Source organism: Typha angustifolia, chromosome 14 (genome assembly GCF_048772165.1).
Source record: "Typha angustifolia cultivar Huaian chromosome 14, ASM4877216v1, whole genome shotgun sequence".
NCBI classification, from domain to species: domain Eukaryota; kingdom Viridiplantae; phylum Streptophyta; class Magnoliopsida; order Poales; family Typhaceae; genus Typha; species Typha angustifolia.
The window spans coordinates 12,834,929-12,853,820 of record NC_133252.1 but is presented as its reverse complement, the minus strand read 5'-3'; the positions used below and the strand labels follow the sequence as shown (position 1 = coordinate 12,853,820).

The following is an 18,892-nucleotide window of genomic DNA, read 5'->3' as shown; positions in this document are numbered from 1 at the left end:
AATTGGAAATCAAGATTTACCTAATTAGAGAATTTGATGAATTGTACCAAACTTAATGTAGAAAGCATTTAAACTCTGCTCATCAAACGACCATGCAGATTTCATAATAATTTAGCAATCAAATACGTACATCCTTTCCGCACTTCATAACTTGACATTTATTAGTGACGATTAATCAAACAATGGTGACAATATGATCTTTCTGTTGATAGCTCTACAAAACTCTCTCTCTCTCTCTCTCTCTAGAATAGGGTAGATACAACTCGAGGCTACTCGTTACATCTGTAGGCCTACAATCTTGTGCAGCCATTGACATGGATATGTAGAACTGGCATGTTGATGCTTGTTGCATTCCATTAGTAGATTTTTTACTTTTCCAGCTCTTGGTGTCCGTTCATATCTTTGTTTGGTGTCAAGATCTGCTCTCCATTATCAGTGGGCTTGACATCTGTGGACTCTTCCACGTTATTTGGTTTACCCTGAAATCCAACCAAGTGTAATTAGTTAAAGAGAGCAGCATGAACTTCAGCTTAGTAAAAGAGAAAGAATGAAGCATATTAAAGAATTCAAATAGTCAATTCAACATTTATAAACTGGACATGTTCCTGACTTCTCATGAGGTTATGCGCCACTGGAGCATGCCTTGTATGAAGTGGTTTTTCAACTCATATGCTGTCATATTGCTTCTCTAGTACTTCCAAAGTGAAAGAATGAATGCTAGTACCTACATTCCTATCTTAGTTCCACACATCAAATTAGCATCTTCACCTAAGAAAGCCTATCAGCCAGCCATCAAGGTTGTTCTTCATCCCATTTGTGGCCAAGAGAGGATATCACTATTACGAAACGAGTTCCCCTAAGCATCATTTTCTACAAAACCAACCTTCTCTTTCTGAGAGGAGAGACCTCCTGTGAGAGTAACACATTTTGTTTGGCTAGATGGTAGAAGAATAGAAGACTCCTAACATCTTAAGATTAGAAAAGACAAGAACATCCTGAGTAATATAGGAGAACAACAAGAGATTTTGACGGCAAAAGTTTCATATAGCATCAGTACCAACCTTGTTCTTGTCACGCCAGCCAAGTCCAAATGGTCTTGCTAGCAAGCTTATTCTTCTGGGTGGTATTTCTTGAGATGAGTCTTGATTTGTTCGTGCAGGTGAATGATCCTGGGTTGGAGTTCTGCAAAGAAAGGAGACCAAGTTCAGGAAAATACAGATAATGTCATGTCAGCAAAGTTGAGGGGGGAAAGATTCTCTGCAATGTCAGAATGGCATTTATGAGGACGTACATTCAGATGTTCCTTTGTGTATATAAATGCTAGTACTGAATAAAGTAATAGTATGAGTCTTATTCAAAAAAGAAAGAAAGAAAGAAAGAAAGAAAGAATAAAGCAGTAGTAGAACTCCTAGAAGTAGAAGTCATAGAAGGATAAAAGAAGAAAAACAAATTGCAGAGTCAATAATGACCAGTGGATTTTCAGAATATAATTTATAACAACAAAGGGGAATACATAATAACTACTACAACTAGATTTGGACTAATATCATCAGGCTGACTGGGACAGTAGTGATGAGAATGCATGAACAACATCAAAATAATCAACAGGTAGGAACCTTGGAGAAGGAGATGAAGGTTGTTGTGCTTTGAGCTGGCTAGACTGGTACTGCAATGTAGCCTCTAACATTGTTTCTGCCATAACTGCCCTGTTCTCCATTTGCGCAAGTAAAGCTGTAGCTTCTTCGTATTTCTCCTGCATATATCTGGTAACAATGGATAAACATATCCAGCAAACAGAAAAAGGTGCTAACGTATATGTGCTAATCTTTGAGCATGATAGTTTATCTACAACATCAGCAACCAGAAGTTATGAAGTTTAGCCTCTCAACTTTCTACAGGGTGGGGGCTTATATTTTCATATATGATTTGAAATCTATCTTCTTGAAGTTAGTCAGCATTCAAAAGTATCAAAGACGACAATGAACCTGGAGCACATTGGCAGCATATCGCTGAGCAGCAGCATCTTGCTCAGCAAATATGCGAGCATCTTCTGTCACCTTCTGTTCTTGTTCCACCCTTATTAAAACCTGTATCATCCATGCAATGAATCAGATGCCCTTGAATAAGATAGGATGACATAACTGTAGATTAAATGATGGAACAAAAGATTAAAAAACTAGATCATCATCACACCTGCAGCATGGCATGTTCTTGCTCCTGCTTGTCAGCCAGTGCCTGCCGCAATTCAAGAGCCTCTTGTTCCAACTGCTCAACCTGTCAGACGAATAATAATATAGCATGAATAAGGTTGTTGTGAAGATATATTTTCTTTCCAAGCATCATGACTTCATGGTAGCGCCACATGACAAGGAAAGAGAATAGAAAAAGGTCACCGTTAGTTATTTTCCCATGAAAGATCCTTCTCAGAGATCCTCTGACTTGATACTGACATATCAAGCCTATTATAAATCCTTCCAGGCCTTGATAAAGGTAGCTCTGGGTTAAAGTTCATTTAGGACTCTCGTTTTCTGAATGTTATAGCTTACATTTACCAAATAAAGACTCAATTCAAAGAATGGAAGATTTTGAGGTGTTCAATCAGGGTAAAATACTAGGAGTCCAAAGGGAAAAAGGTTATCTCTCAATTAGTTAGTCATCTGCTTGGATTACCTTTGCACTTAATTGCCGCCTATTGTCCTGCTTAACCATCTCCATTAGCGCTGTCTCCAACTCCTCAGCTCTGGTGGCAAAAGAAACGGAATCAACAAAAGGCACTTACATTATCCTTTACCTGAGAATTAGTTAAGATTATGTGATATCACAAAGTGAACCAGAACGATTACAGATTTAATGTCGAAGGTGCACATTTCCTAATTAATAAAAAGCCAATGATGCAGTTGAATTCGTGTATGGAAATTCATAGTTGCATATGCCTGCCAGACTTAAGGAATCATACTCAGCAACAAAAAGGACAAACTTTTAATGTGCATCAACTAAACATGCTAGAAATAGAGCAAGAAATCAGAGAAGGCATTCTAATTTGTCAATTAAAATTTAAAAATTGTACATATATATGTAGATCCATATAAACAGGAGCACTTCTGGCTTCCCATTGTTTCTATGCATTATATGCAGAAAATTTTGGTTAGGCAAAGAGAAGACTTCAGATATTTAAGAATCTAAGCTTGACAAGGATACAAGTGTAATACATGCTTCACAACAAATAACATTATGTACCATTTAACATAAAATAAACATAATGGCAAGGGACCAATTTCAAGTCCCTTCAAAATAGCATGTCCCTAATGGAACATTTGTCATGCATATGGAGGCATGGATTTGTTCAGTTGAAATCTAAGAAGATATGCAAAGAACGTATGATATTTGGCTCTCAAAAAAAGTAGCTCATTAGGCATACTAAATAAACATTTTGACTCGCCATAAAAATGGAAACCTGAGAATAGCCGATCTTTTCTCCTCCAGCAGTCTGCACAGCTCAACTTTTAACCATGTCACCTGCATAAGAGTAGGGGATTATAGTTATAAATAACTTAAAAAGAGAAAAAAAGAGTTCTCTTCAAGAATGACGAGCCAACAAGTGCCTCTATACAGATACACATCTTTTATGCAAACAAAATGTGGCATATTGAAACAGAATTTTAAAAGCAATAATATGAAGCTAAAAGGTGCTCATTTTCCAATGATTACTAACATCATCAGATACCATCCTGTTTATTGCAAAATACTGCAGCATAGGAATACCAATATTTACATCAAGCAATAATATATTTATGAAAAATAGACAGTAATGCTTATTTCAGAATAACATCCTGGAGAAAACCTTTTAGTCATCATATAAGACCAGTACAGGATTCACAAAATGGCATCTGTGAGTTATCGGGTGTATGCTTGTCTTATTCGACAATTGATTTTGCTCTCCTTGCATCATTAGTGCCTACTGACCACAAGAGAAGCCATAGAAGCATTCTAAGAGTACAAATAAGAGGATTACCTGTTCTTTGAGATCAGGCAAAGAGTCCAGTTCAGAGTCTATTGTCAGACTACAAAGTACATCAATATTTGCTGGATCAGAATCCAACAGATGCATATCCCCAATTCCTTGAATGTTGCTTGATTTTTCTGTCGAAGTAGCTTCTGATACAAGTGGCTCAGGGTCACGCTTGAAACTATATAGCTTTGATGCAAGACCTTTGGAATCCCTCCAGACACGGAGACCTCTGGATCTTTCCTCCATGGCAGCTATAACAGCTGGTCGATGTTTATTCCTTAAGTCTCGTAGTTTAGTTTCATTGACAGCCTGATATCCCATGCAAGCAGTCAAGACAAGCTGGCTACTATCAAAAGTGGAACCGGTTAGTGACTGCAATAATGTAACTGCATCTCCGGCATCTTTTGTTGTCACAAGTGCAGGACCTAAAGCAATAAGTAGACACAAAATGCTTGCAGAGTTACTGCTAAGGATAGTGTGCACTAACACAAGCTGATTATTCCTCTAAATTTAAGAAAAAGTAGTACACTCAGTTACCATATAACTCCATTAAAGCTAGTGCTGTCCGGAAGAGCATTACACGGTTCCCATCGAATAAAAGCACATCCCATACACGAAGAACTGAAATGTCCAAACATCAGATGAATGATGCTTAATAGTATGGATATTCAACCTCAATACTAGAATGGTTGGAAGAGCAATAGATTTGAAATTAACTTTTATGAGGGTTTAGTAGTCCAATATGTGTCAATCATAATTAGAACTTGTCATAAAACAAAGAGAAAAACTGACCACTTTCCCAGGGAAGCATATTCATGAAGATGGAAAGGAACCATGGTCCCGTAACCCATGCCACCTGCACCCCGAGATAGTCCAGATGATTCACTGCAACCAAGAAACACATGGAGAGTTTATATATACTGAATCTCAAAACGCATAAACTGATGTTCAAATATTCATGAGAGTAAGACCTAGTTTTGGAAATCTCTCACGGACTAATTCCTCTAAAACAAGCTGATCAACCTGAAGAAATAAAAATACAATTAGAACAAAAACCAAACCAGTAATCAGCTTTAGTTACTTTACCAGTAAACTATTTAATAGAGGCCCTTAATTTTAAAAGAATTTGGCAAAATCTAAAAGGTGAATTACTGCTAAAAAGATCCTATTCAACAAAAAGAATGCAACCAAAAATGCACCTGAGATTCAATCATTTCCTCAGAATAGTAACCATCAAAATAATCATCAATTATACCTGTTAAAGACCTGAGATACGTCGGATTTAAGATTAGTAATTCAAAAGAACTATGAAATTCTATAGTTATAACCAGTTAGATCTAGCAGTTACATAGTTGTCGTTCTGCATGGAGACTTACCAAAAAGCATTTTCCTCAGGCATCAGCAACAGCAATAAGCCAGCAAAGAAATTCATGGCCTGCCACACAGATATCAAGGTGTTATCTTACAGAAAACAAAGTTAATCATTTTGATCTCCTCTCATCCTTTAAGTGACAAAAACTAAAACTGTCCCAGACCTTTACTGAATTCTGATCTAATTTTACATTTCTATCCTTATTTCTTGGGTTAGATTGATGGCCCTCAAAATAGCTATTTTTGCATATGTATCCTCCTTTCTAATTGACATTACCTTGCATGCCTTCCATCTACTTTCTTATCTAGTCATAAGTGCATTTATGTGATTTTCCCTGTTTTGCAGGGGCATACATAAAAGAGTTAGATAGGTCATATGTGGCTAAGCAAGAATGTGCAAACTAAAACTAGGCACTTATAGCATCAAATATAGGCAAAGGAGCAGCTCTGGAATTTAGTATTGACAACTTATCAGAATAATAAGTGCTACCACAAGATGAAGAGTATGCAGTCATCCTGAAAAGGTATGACAGAAGCTTATGCTACCAAGTACCAAGTACCAAGTACCAAGTACCAAATGAAAAACAAGCATAACAGATGTTGTGAAAACAAAAGCCTAAAATCGAAATACCTGGCAGTACCCAACAGAAGGATTATGCCGAGCATATGCTGTAAGCAATCGCCTCAAGGCATTTCTTCCATCCTCATCTAGAGCAGGGTGACCTGGGAATGTTCTAGGCAAATCCTGTAAAGAGAAAAGACAAATATATCAAACTAAACTCATCAATCTCAGCACCTTCATTATAATGGCTCTAATTGATTAGTGAAAGTGGGCACAACTAGTGACCTTCTCAATTTGCCCTTTCCATTTCTCTGGAGCAATTATTTGAGGTTCTTTTGGATTGTTGTCAGCATCATCCAACTGGGAAGCATCAAGACTTTTGTTATATCCAGTATTAACTTCTCGCTCAAGTAAACTATCATAGTAACCCTCCACCCTGCGAGCTCCAACACCAGCAAAGGCTTGCCATAGCTACAGTAACAATAAAAAAGACATTCATATTGCGCCTTTAGATAAAACCCAAAAGCAACAGCAGCAATCATGAAAATCACAAACTGCACCTCTCCTCTAAGAGCCATTGGCACGCCACCACGAACCAGACATTCTAGCTCTTCCTTCCATGGGTGGAAGGCCTCTTGGCTCACAAGATTTTGAGCAGAATCAACATTTCCCCCGTCGCCTAAGGGCACCTCCTGGTACGGGTCCGTTCTCTCTGCATCATAAAACTCATCTTCAGATTCCTCAGAGGGCTTTGCCTCTTCAATTGGAGCAAGATGAATGCCACTCTTGGCTGCATTTGGCTCTTCGCCCAAGTTCTTCTTCTTCTTGACACGAACATTCATCATCTGCTCAATGGGACCAAGGGAAGGCCTAATCTGAGCCCAAATTTGGATTTTATGTTCTCTGACCTCCTTTGCCGCAGTCTCCTTCTCTGGTACAGACTCAGAGTTGCCAATGTCGCCGTGATCACAGTCGTCTCCCGCAACCCCAACCTGTTCTGGAGATTCTTCAATCTTAATGCCATCTCCAATCGACTCATTGGAGGGTATCCGGGCAGACTCCGCTTGCCGTTCAAGAAAGTTGGTCCATTTATCTGATCTCTCTTCTTCTTCCTCCTGGAATCAGCCAATACATCAAAGACTCTGCTTTGAACCCCAAAGAAATCAGCAAAAGGAATAAAGGCCCTACCTTGTAAATGTTGGCGTACTCCCGGTATCTCTGCAAGTGCTGAGGCCGCACCGCAAACCCATAAGCGTCCCTGCTCACATTTCCCCTCATCAAAAACCCCAACATGTAGTTTTCTAACCCTTAGAAAAGATCAATCGTTACCTGGACTCAACTGCCATAGAGATCTAAATCGACCGATGACACCATTACAAGATCCGAATCAGGTAATCCATGGAAATAAAGTACCAAATAATCAATTCCCCGGGTGCTAAAAGCCTAAAACCCTAGATTCCCATTTAGGGATCCAGGGTTGGTCCTTAGAATCCTATCCGACTCGGTTCAAAAATAAACCGAGATCGCGAGCTACATTGCCCGATGTTAAAGGCCAATTTAAAGAGAATCGAAATAGGAAAAAGAGGAGACCAAGATAGAATAACATATAAATCAGCCTAAGAAAGAAAAAGTTTATAAAAAAGAAAAGGAAAAGGAAATCGCAGAAATGGCGGGGATCGCGGATTCGACGACACGTGAAAAGATCGAACGAGAGAGAAGCATCAGTATCACCCACCTCTTGTGCTCGAAGGTGATAAGGGGCAAGCTCTTTCCCTTCATCTCCACTTCCGGCGTCTCTCCCCCTCTCTATTCCGACTCCCGCCGCTATTCCCCCCCTTATTCTTGCTCTATTCTCGTTTTGGGATCCCTTGTCCAAAGCTACTGCAATACTGCATCCAAGCACGTGGATAAGTGAAGAATAAGTCACTCTTCGAGCTTGGACTCTCGGACTAAGAGGAGAGCATCAGAGCAGAGAGAGAGAGAGAGAGAGAGAGAGAGAGAGATCTAAGCTATGAGTCGAATGATGGGTTACAGGTCACATGGCTTTCTGTGTCGTAGACTCGGATTAAGACGTAGTACGTGTCAGAAGCCGATTTGTGAACCTGAGGGGTGTCACAGTGGGGGGAGTCTCATTGTGGCCACGTGAATAGTGACTATCATTGGATTGGTTTACTCCTTGATTAAATTATTTGGGAACTCATAAGTAGTTTCCCCCACTCCTTAGATCATTGCATTCGCTCTCTCTCTCTCTCTACGATCCATAAAAAAGATTTACCAAAAACTTTATCAAAAGGCACCCTACATTTTATCGTTATTATCACTCACATAATATATAACGCCCTCGAGTATTTTAGGTATTTAAAATTTTATTTCGTAATCTGATCGAATATTTCCTATTCCATTAGCTGCTATCAATTAAATATTGGAGGTAAAGTAAGGTGTTTTGGATTGTTCTCTTTTTTCGATAGGCACCTTGGATTATACGTAATTTGTAAAATGAATAGGATAGAAGGGTCAAAAGGCGATAAGGTGGGTGAATTGTAAAAAGGAAATATTGTATCATTAGAAGGAGGAGAGCGAGATCCAGAGGTGTCGGCGAGTGTGAGATGTAGAAATAAGAAAAGGGGGAGGAGGGAATCGTACAATTAATGCAAATGGTTCCGGGCACTGATGCGAATGGCCGTGTCCTGTGGTGCGCCGGCATGCACGGCCTTCCATCATATTTTATTGCACAAGGTCATGGGGGAGGGACCCATTCATTTGGACTGAAGAGGGCCACGCTGAGTCTCAAGAGTGAGAGGGCTTCAATAATAGCTTTGTACTCCAAGCCTTTGTTTATGTTGCTATTGTTCACCAACATAATCGTTGTCTCCTACCTTTTATCATTTGTTTGGAAGGATCGATCGAACTTGTAGAAGTTATAGGGATTGATCATTCTGATGGATAGGATAGCATAGGATAAATCACAGACTAGAAGAAAACCTTGCATTCATATTTGTCTCAGTCTCGAGCACTGTAGTGTCGGACACCAGAATCCTATGTGAATATTAGGAAAGTTGGAATAAGGGCACTGAGGAAATAAACAAGAGAATTTGAAGTTCTTTTTTTAAAACAAAAAGACGACTGCACAGAGAAAAGAAAACAATGTGGAGAAGTGATTCATTCAGATAAATTTCTCAAGAAGGGGAAGATTAACATTGACTTGGAACTAGGAAGGAGAATACATAAAATACTTGACAAAAGATTTTGAAAATATATATATATTCATATAAATAGCTTACAAGGACCCAAAGAAAACTTAGTATGGGCCATTTACTACATCAAATGCGAAAAGTACATTAAATTTCTATATCTTGCGGGACCAAAGATCCAGGAGTCTAATGAAAGATCTTTAATCCTTTTTTCTCAAAAAGATGAAAAAAATTTCTTTATTTTTTTAGTGTTTGCCATTGTTCAAGAAATGTAAATATAATAGAACTAGAAAAGCAATCTAATGCAAGCAGGTACTGGTTTCATAGATTTTAGAATATTAAGTGTCGAAGAATACAGTACCAAATTACCAATTGATGTGCAGGAATAAGGTTACTTTAGGGAACCTCTGCCATGGTGACAGTCTGAAACCAAGCATATGTGAATCAAATCATCAGATACCAGAACATTACTATCAAGTTGAACATTTCATGATTGTCCTCTGTCAGCATTCTTGGATGAAACATTCAGCTGAGGAGCTTCAGTTGTCAACAATGCAAAGATTTTCACAGCACAGTAACAAGTAGTTGCAGAGTAATAAGCTCAATCTTTTGATGCTCATGCAATCTCTAGCTTCATTAAAGAATGTCGACATGACTGTCCCTCGAGAAAAGGAACATTTTACATGTCATCTTTATTTGATCAATTACATGCAAGTATGAAAGAAGTGTCGAAGATGATCCAAAAGCTCTGCTGCATAAAAAATTGAGCACTTGTCGTGGATTTTCTGCATAAAAGAAGTCCAAAGATCATACTCATAGACTGCTTTGAGGTAAAAAACCAATGTATGACATTCACATGTTCTGAAACTGGAAATTTCAAGCAGCAAGCCTGTACTTTAGTTGTTCCAAAATTCTGCTTGTTAGAAACCCCTTGCTCTAGTCCCAACTGAGTTGGTTACATGTGTATTTATGCACACACACACACACACACACACACACACACACACACACACACACACACACTAAGATGAGGTATAAGAAAATAGAACCAGACCTTATAAACTTACAGTAATAAAGATTTTAGGATCAAGATACATTTAATAAACTTTGCACAATAATACAATATAGAAATTATAAGTAAGAAAGATGACTGTCTATAGATATAAAGTTGTCAAAACACTGGAACTTACACTGCGCTATTAACCATCAGAATTATTCAGAAACATGTATAGATATGATTCCTGACAAAAATACAAATTAAACTAACGTATAAAGGATTGGAAATATAAGCTTATTACCGTAGTAAATCTTATAATAAGTTAACAAATTCTCCAAATTTTCTGTAGAACATCTAAATCCTCCCTAAAAAATCATCCACAAAGAACGAATTCAATGATACCTAAAGCCCTTAACATTGATGCAGTCCATAATGTACTCAAACAGAAGAACTGAAAGACATCAAGATTTGATAGGGATTCATAGCTGTTATTTAAATCTAAAAGGTGTTAGAAATTCAAGATTTCACATAATGCAAAAGAAGGCAGGCGATGGTTTCTAGATTCCATACCTTTCTCGTCTTCACAATCACTTCCTCCCTATCATGCTAAGAATAAGCCTGAGCAGCTCACCTCTGAGCTCCCCAACCTTATTCGCATCCACCGCCTTCTGCAAATCACCAAACCACCTCTCACCCTCTCTATTCCCGCCCTTACAATACCAATCACACACAACCCTAGCAATCGCCATCGCAAACAACCCGCAATCGCACCCGTTCCTCTGCTGCGGCGTGGGCGCCTCCACAAACTTCACCTCCCCGACGAAAACCTTCACTGCTCCGGCGAGGGTCATGGCTGCCCGGCGGTTGGCACCAGCGATGCTATCGTGGTGTATGAGCTCGCCGGCAGCGGAGTCGTAGACGAGGAGGCTCCAGTGGGAGCCGCCCTCGGCGACGGTGACGTCAGGATTGTCGTTGACGGGGAAAAGGACGAGGTCACGTTCGTGGAGGCGGAGGGGGTCAACGGCGGCTGCGAGGGAGGCAGGGTCAGGGGAGTTGGCGATCCAGAAGGAGATGGAAGGGGGGACGAGGAGCAGGCGGTCAGGGTTAGGGTTAGGGAGGGAGGAGGAGAGATGGGAGAAGAAGAAGGAAATGAGGCGGTCATTGAGGAAGAGTGGCCCGCGGAGGATCCAGAGGTCGGAGCGGAGGAGTACGACGTCGCCGTAGCTGAGGACCTTCTCGTCGGCGCCGAGCTTGGACATCGCGGCGAGGTGAAGGTGACCGGATAGAGAGGGTTGCGTGTTTTTTAATCCTTTTTAAGCCTGATAATATATCAACCTTTCCTATTTCCTAAATATTAAGACGGACCCCACCAAACTCTATCCGCTTAATCTAAACAATTAAATAGATCAATTATATATATATATATATATATATATATATATTACTATTATTTTGGTATGAAAAATAACTATATTTATTTCAAAAATATACATGAACTCGAGTCTAATCTAGCAATATATTAGGCTGCTAATACCAGCTAATTGTAGAGAAGGAAATCTAATTATATGCGTCAACCACTCAGAGTGTTCTAAGTTTTGATCAATCTGGCAGTTAAGCAGCTTGCCTGCCTCTTTCTATCCAAAGAGAAAACAAAAAGAAAAAGAAAAATATTTGCAGTGGGAGTACAAAACAATGGTCTTAAGCCTCAGGATTCTTTGCTATGCGGATGGATCTTCATGGTATTGGGCCTTTTGTGGCTAAGCCCAAATGGATTGATAGGCCTAATCTGCAATACATTTATTATTCATATATGTTAGGATGAAACAGTAATTGTGCTATATTTTTATTAAATTCCATTTCACGTCACCATTATTTGCTTTCCAGCCACGTCACCAGACAGAGTGCCACGTCAGTACGATCCACAGACTTTACTTTTAAAGTTGCCGCTAGGTTATATATATGTATATATATTATATACCTACAGTATTCCAGAAGTAGTAGCAGACGAGCATTAAAAGTCGCCTGATTTCATCCAGTGGCTGGTGTGGCCGGTGGGGTGTGGAAGAAGATTCCAGACAACTCCCTCCTCTCCTGGATCCGTCGACTAAGAAAATATGGATAGTAATCACTTATCGCTAACCGAATGAGACAAGCAGGAGATATCCGAATGGATAGTTCACTTTTTCACCTTTTAGCGCTTTATTCATACGTGTTATTCAGCGATGGTTCGACGTTATCCGCAATATATAACGCGTCGAGGACTTAGCGATGTAACTTCCTGCTCGCAATCGCTTTCTAGACGAAGTGCTTTTTTCTTTATATACCCAGAAAAAATATGCTAATTAGAATAACGTAATCAGTGACGTAGTGACGTGCCAATGATGAGGGGTTATTGTGTGACGTAGGACATGGGCAGTGACTTAGTGGTTTCCTACTCAGTTCTTGGATCCTTGGATTTCAAGCAACCTAACTAAGTAACTTTAAGTGGCCCACTTATTCTATAAACATCCCCCCTTATGCCCCCCAGCCCCTTCTCGCCACCAGACTCAACCCTGTTGGCTCCTCCTCCTCCCTGGAATGACAAGTTGCCAGGTTCCCAGTGGTCCCGTGAATAAACACGCTGGTTCCGGGAATCCTCATCCGAGGAGGGGCCAGATAAAAGCTAAGATCTTTAGCGATATCGTCTCCGCCCTCGCCTCCTTGGCTGCCGTCGCGCGCAAGGCGGCAGCGGCGGCGGCAGCGGCACCGTCACAGTCCCTGCCTGCCACCAATCCGAAGAAGCTGTGACGGCGCTCCACTGCTCTCTCTCTCGCTCCGCCCCCCCCCCCCCCCCCCCCCCCCCCCCCACCCTTTCTATCTCCTCATCTATCTTTATTTTTCTATCTGCTTAACTAAGCCATCTCTCTCTCTCTCCCCTTTTCTATCTCCTCATCTATCTTTATGTTTCTATCTGCTTAACTAAGCCATCTCTCTCTCTCCCCTCCCTATATCTATCTATCTATCTATCTATCTATCTATCTATCTATCTATCTATCTATACTATCTATCTATCTATATATCTACATATATATAATTTTTCTATCTGCTTAACTAAGCCATCTATCTAGTTCTCCCTCTCTCTCTCACTCTCTCCCCTCCTTATATCTATGAATCTATCTACAGATTTCTTTTTAACTATATATCTGTCTAGCCATCTATAGTTCTCTATTTCTCTCCTATCAGCATACTTATTTTTCTATTTGCTTAGCTATCCGTGTAGCCATCTCTCTAGTACTCTTTCTCTCTCTCCTGTTGCTTCTTTTATAATGTGACAGATTGAGAGATAGAAAATGAATCTGCGTGCTTTTGTTAGTTTTCTAGTCCTAGGAAGGATTGCTAACAAGTGGGTCTTACGATCTTTTCTCTGTTGCTGTTGTTTTTTAAAGTTACAGGGAGAAGTTTGTGAGCAGGAGGGGGTTTTTGTTTTAGTCATAACCCCTGGTGCTGTTGCTTTCTATTCCAATGGAATTACTCATCAGTGTGTATGTACTTTGTAATGTAATGCATATTTAAGTACATATGTTGGATGGCTTGTCTTGCTTTGATCTCCACAATTATTTTGCTGTTGATCTGATATGTTTTCGCAAATTCTGGTGACATAATACGAGGGCGATGGTGCTCTAATCACCCCCATTAATCGATCTCATAGCAATGATAGGTCCAACAAACAAATGGCAAATTAGGAGGAGTTTTTGCTTTCTCCTGGTCAATCCAATGCAAATTTCCAAGCACACGCTTGCGTGGAAAATAAAGCAAATTGGCTACTCAATACCGTTGACAAGTGCGAAGCAAGAATAAACAAAAAAAACAGGGAGTGCAACTCTGTCCAAATACACGCTTTCCAATAATGGAGTTGAAATTTAGCCTTGGAAAGGAAACAAGAACTCTTCAAGCACCAGTCTGGTGTAAATTATGTCTTGCCAAACTGGGAAAAAAAGATGCTTCAAAATTCAGCTTCTCCAAAAGCTCATTAAATAATTAAAACTCGATCCTGTCACTAGCGACACACTGAAGTATGACCAGTTATAGGAACATCTTAATGATCATAATACAGACATCAGCTTGTTCACACACTCTCCATAAATGTCTACATTTTATACCGTAAAGGAAGACACAAGTCTGGGCATCAACACAAGAATGCAAAATTTTTGGGATTATGCTTCTACGCCTGGCTCACGGATCTGAATGGATGTCCTGGATAGACTTGCTTCTAGTTCATTTAGCTCATCTATGTCCAGTTCGTCATCGTCATCCTCATCAGCAAGCACTTCTTCTGCATCCTTGTCAAAAGAAGTTGAGGAACTGGGCCCTTCATTCGAAGTTTTATCCTTTGTCTGAAGAAAAGACAAGATAAATGAGTGCATAATAAGAGGCACTATGATCTATTTAAAAAAGGCAATGCTACTAAAAGATTAGCCAAGAATAATGACAACAAATGCAATCACAAGTTTCAGAAACCCAAAGAGAATTTTCAGGATATATCTGGATGGCTGAATGAAATAACAGCTTGCTATATCCTGTAACACTCGTCCCTAAAGAACCTACATAGAATTGATTATGGTGATTTTTTGAGACTTCTTAACTTTAAGAATTGATTAGGAAAACCCAAAATTTGCCCAAACTATATCTGGCATGTAACTCATAATTTTTTCCCCCAGAAGTTCTAATCCAAAGTGTATGCTCGTTTGTCAAACATGTAGTAACTCAAAATTCAGTTAACTAAAGTTATTCAATTCGATTCACTAGATTTCATCGCACTGCTACAATTAATTCTCTTCCTAACCAACAAATATGTGAGCCAAATGCAGTTGTACATCATTTATAACAATTTCTCTGACAGCTTTCTTTGATTGTTTAGAAGTTCCAAAGTCAGATAGTGCTAGAAGAGATACTCTCGTACTAAAAACAGAACAAGTGGCCAGCCGCAGTTGGTTCATTCAAACAGCTCTGAAGCGTAAATATAAGACTACTGTCCTCGGTCCATCATTACTCTTACATGAAAACAAAAATTGGTCAAAAAGCATCCAAACAAGCAGCATATTCATATCATTTGTCCTGTTGAATTTTCAGAAGAGCATTCATTAAGTGTTTTAGTTAGGCCATGCATTGATAGAGTAAATAGATGATTGTACCTTTTCCTCGGGTACACCTTCGTCTCTTTCATATTTGTCATATGCCTCAGCATCATCAACAAACAAGCTTGCATCCGACAGAAATAACTCACGACCACTGAAAATATTGTAAGTTTCAATTTAGCCACCACAATGATGGGGAAAGCAAGTTCTAAAGAGCAGGTATGAACAACAAAAAGACATCACCTCATGCGGTCGTTCTTAGCCCTCTCTGCACGCATTGCAGCAAGGCCAGCTTCCATTTCTTCCATCTTTTTCTTTCTCCATTGCATGAATAATTCGGTAGTTAAAGGAGTGGAAGTTGCAACTTTTGCACGCTGTGGGAAGATGACAATTTTCAATTACGGTAGAATAGTGGAGAACTCAAGTTTGAGAGAAACAATAATAGATTCAAAATTCAAACCTGGCATTATCAGGATTTTAATATCACAAGAGTGTGATGTTTACCTGATTTTCAATCTCCTCTTCAATGGATATTTTTTCAGTCTCTTCATCCAGTAAAGCCTTCATCTGAGATTTTAGCACATATCCAGGTGGAAGAGCATGTCTATAGTGGCAATCCTTACCACCATTTGGACAAACCCAAAACCAACCATACTGCTTTTTCTCCACCGCATCAAGAAAGTACTTGCAAACCTGCAAAGCATAAATTACTGAAAACCTTAGCAGATTGCAGAAGCTGGATCTGTATTTACAGAGGCAGTTCATATAAAATCTTTTCCCATGTAAAACTATACAAGAAAGGGCAATGCACATAGAATGCCCGGTTAGGCACTAAGTATCATCAGACATGGGTAAATGAACATTTCCACAAGATAAAGAAATTAGGAAGGGAAAACATGGGTTAGCTAGTTTCCAATTTCCCCCTTTTAGAAAGTAACATGCTCCAAGAGTTAGGAACTCGCTTATCAATTATAAGCTGCATGCAATTCCCTTTGATGATTACTATGAATGCTGAAGTTTCAAGAATAATATGTCAATTATCAAATATACAAGGCCAGAGATGCAAGGAGTGACTTGATCACATCTAAATAAAAAAAATTTAATAACAGCTTCACCAGCAAATATATTCAAGATTAGACCTCACTAACTGATGACAGAAAAATACCAAACTTTCAGGGCACAAAAATTAATTCAGAAGAAAACAACCATGAACACTGAACATGCTGGGATTGAAATTTCCATATGTTCAAAACAAATTCTTGGGCACTCAGAAGTCAGAACTTATTCACTGAAATACACATGCAATGTCTCTTATTTTCTCCTACATATGCAAACTCTCTTATCTTCTTTTAGGAAAGCAAATTATCATGTGAGTATACTTGATGACTTACAATCACAACAGAGATGAATTTGTATTACATCATGACATGTATATGCTTTTTCTCTATTGATCCAAAGAGAAGGACAATCATCCTACCTTATAAATACCTGCAAGGTTTCTAACCCATGTGAGTAATATTTTTCCCATAAATATAGTTGGCCTTAGTTTGACAACCAGTTCCACATAATTAAAAACATAACTGCACTGCAATTGCAGAAGTTCAGAAACCATAACAATATAATTTACTTGTGCCCATATATTTCCCATTAACAGTATGAATATGTGTCTGTAGCAATTATCCAGCCTGTTGAATGTATGAAGACAAATTTAAGAAATATTTCTCCACAAGATAGGTCAACAGGGCAATAAAAATGCAAATCCCAAACTACAATAAAGTTGATGCAGGATTTAGTCTCTATCCAATGTCAATCACCTGAGCAATTGACAATTTCACCAGGCAGCTATCCAAAACAGTACTTAAAAGGCTAGTTATGAGCTTTCTTGATAATGAGGCAATACAATTCCCAACATTATGGGGCTGACATTAAGTCAAAGATAACAAGGATCTACATGACTGCAGATTCATATAACTGTTTACTACCTGAAATCAGCCTCTTGAAAGTATGTTTCAAATTCCCAAACAAAACAAAATCAGACATGGATGGACTTTCCATGAAAACCGCAAGGCCAGTGACAGTAGAGTAGGTTACTTTCATGATTATAATTTAGAATCGTGCACCTCAGGAGCCAATGTCCACGCATATACATTGTTCCTATTAGGTTGAATCTTTACTTTGCAAGAGAAGCAAAAGATCAACTGAATGGTGCTGGGGTAGGAATATTACTTATCCGTGATACAAAACAATCTATAGGGGTTAACTGTATGTAATGAATATACATATGGCCACAACACAATCATGCAAGTTCCAACAAGTCATCATAGATAATATGCTAAATTGCTAATACGTTATTCCAACAGACAAGTAAACCAGATCCAGTTGAAGAATTAAATTACTGAACTAATCACTATTGATGAAGGCTGACAGAAGTACAACAGCTCAATTTCGAAGGTGAGACTAGTGTAAATAAAAACACATAAAACTCTTTAAGTTTAAAGCTCCTTGCATGCAAAACCGATCCACAACATAATGCAAGTTCCAAGGGAAAGAAATGAGTGACATACAATTTCAGTAGGCTTGTTTTGGTTATACTCATTCTTCTTTGACTCCACAACCTTCTCTAGCGTCTCTTGATCCCAGTCTTCCATTGTCTCTGAAATTAACAAAGTAAAAAGTATCATGCAACATGATTGGAATAAAAATAAAGGGAACAGGGACGAGCTTTTTCTCTCACCTTGATCACGCTTGTCACTGTAAATATCAATTTTTTCACCCTTTCGCTGAACATTCAAATCATGTGAGAACTTGCACTTAAACCCTTTGGTGCACTGACCGACCTTGAAGAACTCACATAATATCGACTTTGGATCAACACCTTAAAAATCCCATTAAAACATGTATAAATAACAAAACACCGAAAATTATAGCACAAAACCCCAAAACAATCAAGTGCCACTAAATCAAACACAAACAAGGCATACCAACTGGAACTTTGGGTTGGCTAACTGCAATCTTAAAAAGGTCATTCAGCTCCTTCTCCCGGATCTTCTCCTCTTCCTTCTTCTTCTGAAGTTCGAATCAAAAATAGTTAATACAAAAATTGCCTACTGGGTATTTGTAAAAATCCCAATTTGGGGAAGCAGAAGATATCAAAAGGCTACCTTGGCGGCGATCTTGGAAGGGTCGGGCTTGGGCTGGACGGATTGTTGAAGGCTCTGCACGTACTTCTGCACATTCTTGCTCTTATTCTTGTTCTTGAGGCCGAAGGTCTTGTCCTCGACAACCTTCTGCTTCTTGGCGATGTCGCCCTTAGACGGCTGGTTCTTTGGAGGCATTGGAGATCACCATCAAAGAGAGAGAGCACACAGATCAATAGAAAAGAGAGAGGAAGAGGAAGCCTCTTCTCCTTCCCCTACTCTATTAATCGTATCGGATCGATTCCTCTAAGCTTGGTGCAGATAAGGAGGAGGGAGGATGGAGGAAGGAGGAGGAGATCGTTGTGGCTTCGATGGGAGCGCAAGGGTTTCTTCCTATCTCCGTGACCAATTTGGTTTTCTTCTGTGTGCAGCCCAAATATACCAGGTGAGTCAGTGTGAGTGTCTGAGTCGAATTATGCTCCTATTGGGTCTAATATTGTCACTTGGGCCA

General features: G+C 39.3%; 3 protein-coding genes across 3 annotated transcripts; all 3 read right to left on the bottom strand.

Moving 5' to 3' along the window:
- Window positions 1-76: 76 nt before the first annotated feature.
- Window positions 77-7,934, bottom strand: LOC140775424 (uncharacterized). Its single transcript, XM_073118707.1, has 18 exons — window positions 7,678-7,934; window positions 7,131-7,200; window positions 6,503-7,057; window positions 6,228-6,413; window positions 6,012-6,125; window positions 5,386-5,444; window positions 5,209-5,275; window positions 4,981-5,032; window positions 4,802-4,894; window positions 4,547-4,630; window positions 4,013-4,434; window positions 3,455-3,516; window positions 2,671-2,740; window positions 2,194-2,274; window positions 1,986-2,087; window positions 1,617-1,753; window positions 1,062-1,182; window positions 77-479 (listed from the first exon to the last, which is right to left on the bottom strand). Exons 1-18 carry the CDS (start codon window positions 7,719-7,721, stop codon window positions 369-371), a joined length of 2,430 nt encoding a protein of 809 aa, XP_072974808.1. The 5' UTR covers window positions 7,722-7,934; the 3' UTR covers window positions 77-368.
- Window positions 7,935-9,676: 1,742 nt separating this feature from the next.
- Window positions 9,677-11,454, bottom strand: LOC140775999 (NEDD8-specific protease 1). The gene is made up of 2 exons (XM_073119525.1): window positions 10,701-11,454; window positions 9,677-9,918 (listed from the first exon to the last, which is right to left on the bottom strand). The coding sequence occupies exon 1, from the start codon at window positions 11,387-11,389 to the stop codon at window positions 10,718-10,720; it is 672 nt and encodes a 223-aa protein (XP_072975626.1). The 5' UTR covers window positions 11,390-11,454; the 3' UTR covers window positions 9,677-9,918; window positions 10,701-10,717.
- Window positions 11,455-14,095: 2,641 nt separating this feature from the next.
- Window positions 14,096-18,800, bottom strand: LOC140776231 (zinc finger CCCH domain-containing protein 11). The gene is made up of 8 exons (XM_073119864.1): window positions 18,406-18,800; window positions 18,226-18,310; window positions 17,979-18,119; window positions 17,809-17,897; window positions 15,749-15,937; window positions 15,488-15,618; window positions 15,302-15,398; window positions 14,096-14,503 (listed from the first exon to the last, which is right to left on the bottom strand). The coding sequence occupies exons 1-8, from the start codon at window positions 18,577-18,579 to the stop codon at window positions 14,324-14,326; spliced, it is 1,086 nt and encodes a 361-aa protein (XP_072975965.1). The 5' UTR covers window positions 18,580-18,800; the 3' UTR covers window positions 14,096-14,323.
- Between the last annotated feature and the right edge of the window lie 92 nt (window positions 18,801-18,892).